The sequence below is a fragment of the Chanos chanos genome, chromosome 5 (assembly GCF_902362185.1).
Source record: "Chanos chanos chromosome 5, fChaCha1.1, whole genome shotgun sequence".
NCBI classification, from domain to species: Eukaryota; Metazoa; Chordata; class Actinopteri; order Gonorynchiformes; family Chanidae; genus Chanos; species Chanos chanos.
This window is the reverse complement of record NC_044499.1, coordinates 25,070,937-25,076,343: the sequence shown is the minus strand read 5'-3', so window position 1 is coordinate 25,076,343 and position 5,407 is coordinate 25,070,937. Positions and strand designations below refer to the sequence as shown.

At 43.0% G+C, this 5,407-nt stretch overlaps 1 protein-coding gene across 2 annotated transcripts; it reads right to left on the bottom strand.

The window, feature by feature from the left end:
• Positions 1-2,623: 2,623 nt before the first annotated feature.
• igfbp1b (insulin-like growth factor binding protein 1b) lies at positions 2,624-4,547 on the bottom strand. 2 transcript variants are annotated; one of them, XM_030774160.1, is made up of 4 exons: positions 4,090-4,547; positions 3,772-3,914; positions 3,430-3,558; positions 2,624-2,843 (listed from the first exon to the last, which is right to left on the bottom strand). In XM_030774160.1, the coding sequence occupies exons 1-4, from the start codon at positions 4,436-4,438 to the stop codon at positions 2,718-2,720; spliced, it is 747 nt and encodes a 248-aa protein (XP_030630020.1). In that variant the 5' UTR covers positions 4,439-4,547; the 3' UTR covers positions 2,624-2,717. The 2 variants fall into 2 exon arrangements, with proteins under 2 accessions (XP_030630020.1, XP_030630021.1); XM_030774161.1 differs by having other exon boundaries at positions 3,772-3,911.
• Positions 4,548-5,407: the final 860 nt, after the last annotated feature.

The window sequence follows — 5,407 nt, the reverse complement described above, 5'->3', positions numbered from 1 at the left end:
CCATCTTCAACTACGCCTGTCGCCCTTTTTTTGGTTTGTTTACGCTAGTGTTTCTCAGTGCTGTCCTTGGGGGACCCCTGCTCTGCACATTCTCCATCTTTCCCTGCTCTACCCACCTGGCTGAACTCATCAGTGGCACTTTTGTTTGGCTAAGCACACCTGCTTTAATCAAGAGCATGTTAATCACACTAATCAGGTCTGTTCTGAGCAAGGATAGATAGAAGATATGTAGAGCAGGGGTTCCCCAAGACCAGGATTGAGAAACACCAGATTATACCTTCTCTCTGTTTCTTTGCTCATGTTTATAACCTATATCAGATTTACCCTGGCACTAATGGACAGACCTTCTGAAAGGGGTGGCCTCCTCAGATCCTATCTGATCAGTTGCTCTGAACTGTGGAAAGTCAAAGATTGTGATGATGGCACTTGTTCTTATTCATAAGCACATACTCAGGCTTCCAGTGTAGACTGCTATTCAAATATGTACTGCTTTATCGACATTTCACACTACAGTTTAAGTTCACTCAGCATAAGGGCTTTAAAAACGTTATTCTTCCTTTAACCCCCAGTGTGATAAGCTGCGGAAGTAAGCAGAGGCAAGAGACTTCTGAAACACGACATATGCAAACAGGACTGTGTGGACACAGTGTCTGTCCTGCTCTAGTCTGTACACCACAGCCTGGCCCAGAGGTCTGTACACCACAGCCTGGCCCAGAGGTCTGTACACTACAGCCTGGCCCAGAGGGCTCTGGCCTTGAAAAGCCCATACTCTGTAGGGGAAGGGGTACTGCTGTGTATGAGTTTTTTTGTTTTGTTTTTCCCAATAAAAATCCATTATTTCCATGAAACTCTTAATCAATCCTGTGATATGTATGTGGGGGTTCAAGGCCTAACGTATTTCTAAAGTGCATTTCACAGTGAAACGTCAGTGGGGAGACTTTTCTCTGTGAGTTATGTCAATGTGCCACAGTCTCTGAAAGAATGAGTGAATGAATATATGAATGAATGAATGAATGAACATATAAATGAATGAATGAATGAATATTCTGGGGCACCATTCCATGAAACTCATTGTTTAATTGAAAATATATGTTAAGAATAATGCAATTACAAAAGAGAGTAACATACATTCAAATGATTCCAGCAGTTCCTTTGGAACCAAAAAAAAAAGACCAATAATATAACAGATACCATAACAGACAACAACAGTAGTACAGCGAATAGCAGCATGTTTAGGGACAGAAGATCAGTCAGGATGACTGAGGTGTGGAGACAGAGCAGTATCATAGACTAGAAAGTGGGGATTACTCAGAATAACACACAGAGGTGACACTCATACCAAACACCGTTTCTGCACAGTCAGACCACCAACTGCATCACGGATACACGAGCGGCGTCCAATATCCAATGTGTCCTCATGTGTCTGCTGCTTAGCAGCACTTTCAAACTTTCTCTGATGATGTTGTCAGGCTGAGAATTAAATCACGTCATAACTGAAATCATATACTGTTTTTGAATGCATTTGGGCTTTGTCCCAATATTTCACACATCCTTTCCTCCTTGTCTCCTTTCACAGCACTTAAATACACATAAGCTACACAATTTGGATTAGAACGGAGAAGGGAAAAGCTCTACAAAACCCACTTATTCTAGAGGAGGAATCTGGAAAGGGTTTTGAAAAGAGCTCTTGAAAGCCCTACTTCACTTGTTTGTCTGGGCCTGGAGGCCCAATGAACTGCCCCTCTTTTCATCTAAACTCAGAACGAAACTAACACGCGATTCATCTAATGACATGCATTACACAAGCCAGATCTGATGACTGATGAGCCTTCTGTGTTGAATAAAATGTGAGGTCCTGTAAATGCCCACACTGTAATGAGACAACAGCAGATCTGCCACCAGCTGTTTACGAATAAACATTCAGAGTCTTCTCATATTTTAATGTCTTCCTCTGATTTAAAGACTCTGATAACAACATGAGGGAGACAAGAAAATGCAGCCTCTCAGTGTTTACTGAGACCAAGTTTGTGTCAGCAGCCTCTACTGAACCACGAAAAACCTGCTGAGACTTGTAGAGGTAGAATGTTTGTGGAAATCCATAAAAAAATGAACTTGCACAGAGTAGTCCATAAATAATACTAAACTTAGAGAGACAATAATTTGGCAGATAAGGCTTACCTACGATCTTTCGTCACTAACCAGAAATCCTGTTCTCAAAAAATAGACCTAAATGATTCAAACAGAACCAAATACCACAGCATTACATGAAAGGCTCCCAGGCCACTGAAGAAGTACTTGCTCAGGTAACCACTGGTTAACAGTATTTGACTACTGAAGCTGTTAGCACACAGCATGAGGGTGCAGTGTGCGAAACAAGGCTAAACTAGGTCCCAGATCCCAGGGGCCCTGGATTCAGTCTCGGCTAATGTGGAGGCTTGTGGTCAACAGAGATGGAGGTGTTTAGTAAGCAGCAAATGCATCCAGTGTTTTTCTATTTTTTCTATTTAGAAATAAAAAAAAAAAAGTGTATATATATATGGACATATAAATACTCTAAAAAATTACTAAAGGTTAACACTGACGCTAACATATACATCTTGTTTTTCCTTCTCTTTTTTTTGAATAAATAAGTCTTGATAGGACATATACAGAGCACTACAGCTAGATTAAATGTGTGTGTGTGTGTGTGAGTGCGTGCGTGCACACTGGACAATGCTTTAGTGAGTGACCTCTTGATGGCACTGGCCATCTGCACTGAGGTCAGTGGATCCAGGAAGTCTCTTGCCATTCCAGGAGGACACACACCAGCAGCGAGCTGGGTGCCCCACCAGAGACGTCTCACACTGAGGAACAAAGAAAGAGAGAGAGACAGAGAGCAAAATTCATGTTTTCCCAAAGTGCATATTAAAAAAGCACTTAGCATGTAAAACAATTATTACAAGTGATTTACTAACATGATTCATCTTACAGTCTTAGAAGAAAGTGTCTGAGGCAAATGTTGGCTGCTAAGCTACAGTAGATGGTGCTCATATAGACAGTGGAGCAGAGGGCATTAGCATGTGTGACTGTACTCCCTCTGCACTGTGTCAAGCTCCACTGCGCACACACACTGACAGACCTCTTTTCTAGAGAGAGTGCCAAATGCTTATCTTAGAGAGCAAAATCCCTTTCTGTCTCTCTACAACATTCAAATCTTAATTAGATTACCACCAACTGAATCGCATGGCCTCATTACACTGGTGAGAGAAAGTAAAGCTGTTTTCACACTGCTTTTATTTTGAATAATAGGATGCCGGGGTAATTTTCTCAGTTGTAACATGTATTGCTCCTAACGCTTATGTCAAACAATATCTTCTCGGTCGTTTATTTAATGTAGACAGTAAGTGAATGGGGGACCTCATAATCCATCCCTTCGATGTTAATTCTTACCTGTTTGGCTTTGTAAAAGCCGTGCTCTTCACAGTTGGGGAGGTAGAAGCTAGTGAATTTTTCGCCCAGTGTCTGCTGCGAAGTAGCGATAACGTCCAAGGCGGCGTGGAGTTCACTGTGACAGGGGCCCTGGCGGCAACAGAATAAAGTTAGTTTTCTATGAGATGGTCGGTGTACCTCACTGAGAGTTACACTGTTTAAAAGACGCCTGGGCCCTCTAGTGGTTATCTGTAGATAATGCAAAGTAAAGACTGAGCATGTACAAGTTTTAAAACGTTTTAAAAAATAAGTTTTCTCAAATGAGTGTCATGTTAGCGCCATTTTTTTGCTTTATCCGTTTACCTGTTGGACTAACTTCTTTCGAATGGCGTTGACTTTGGCTTTAATGCTCTCATGTGCTTCCGCGGCGTCGCGGGGGTCAAGGGGTTTGTTGAGTCCCAGCAAATAGTGCAAAGACCCCTGATCGTTTGTCGCATCTGCGTCTTCTGAAAGTAAACGATTAAACACGACATTGTAACTATGAAACGGTCCAATAATACCAAATCAATAACCACTAAACGCCTCCGCGGTCTATTTAACTATAAAATGATGCTAAAGTTAGAGTCAGACAGGGCTCTAAGCAAACCAAATGAAGTGTAATTTTACAGCTGCACAACGAACCTTCCGCGTCATCAGACTCAGTGCAGATTCCTTGACCCCTTGTGAGGGAGTGGAGAGGTCGTGGGTCACCTGGCCGTGGGGTGCAGCGTAAACCAGTGGCGCAATGCGCCGTGTAAACCCCACAGAGAGCACCCTTCTCCAAAGCGCATGCGAGACAGCATCCACAGCCCGGTTCCTTTAACACCTCCTGGCAGCTGGACGGCACCGCTGGACATTCGATGATCTGCTCCTGGGTACAGGGAGCGCAGCGTATCGGCTCTGGCGCCAGCAAAGGCGAACACCCGCCAGGCGTATGAAAAGTCGTGGAGACAGCGAGTACCCAGACGAAACACTGAAGTAATCCACTCATTGCAATATTAAGATAGATCTATTGTGCGCAAAAACAACTTACTCTGCGGATAACAACTCGTTCGTTTCTAATCCCTCATTCCTGCGGGCTGTGGTGTATGTATATATATATATATATATATATATATATATATGTGTGTGTGTGTGTGTGTGTACATATATGTGTGCATATATATATGCACATATATATGCTGTGCCTTGACCCCCCCCCCACCCCACCCGAGAAGTTAATGTTTGACATACTTGCCACTTTTATTAATAATGTGTAACCAAAACAGCTGTTTTGGCCTGACGTCTTTTGATTGGTTGCGTAGACGCGGACACCAGTGCTTTTGAACATCAATATTGATTCTAGAACGGCGAGTGCCCACGCTCTGCGTCAGCCTGTAGCTTAGTAAAAACAAGTGTCCGCTCCTCTTTCCCCCAACACTTATGCAAAAGACACGGCATTTCTTTACAATGATCAACATGGTTTAACCGTTGGAAATTAAGAAGGCAAAATTAAGAACGCTTTTTGTCCGCGAATGACGAATTACACGAGTGCTCTACAGAAGGGGGGGGCGGGGGCAAAGCCGTGGACAACAAACTTTACATCAAAAGAGAGCAGCACCCCTTTGTATGTGTTTATCCATAAACTCTGACCATGAGATTTTTGAAACAACAAGGTCATCTGCACATTGCATAACCCGATGAATTCCTTTGAGGTTCGCCAGCATCATAACATGTTCGTCTGAGAGTCATAATTACCAATTTCCTAGTGTAGTATTTGTCACACTTATCTTGTGCAAACATGGCATAGGACACTTCAATATCCTGTCTCTCTCTTTCTCTCCCTCTCTTTCTTTCCCTCTCTCTCACACACACACACACACACACACACAGTCACACACCTCCACACAGGGCAGTGTTGCATACTGAAAGGATGCCGTATTGCACCACCATATTATGTTTACTGAGGTTTGACATCCAG

Bases quoted from the DNA above. Each gene is read 5' to 3' on its own strand.
- igfbp1b (XM_030774160.1), bottom strand. From the start codon at position 4,438: ATGAGTGGATTACTTCAGTGTTTCGTCTGGGTACTCGCTGTCTCCACG. The intron at 3,915-4,089 runs GTTCGTTGTGCA...GTTTACTTTCAG, and splicing joins TGAGTCTGATGACGCGGAAG to AAGACGCAGATGCGACAAAC. The intron at 2,844-3,429 runs GTAAGAATTAAC...TTTGTTCCTCAG, and splicing joins GCTTTTACAAAGCCAAACAG to TGTGAGACGTCTCTGGTGGG.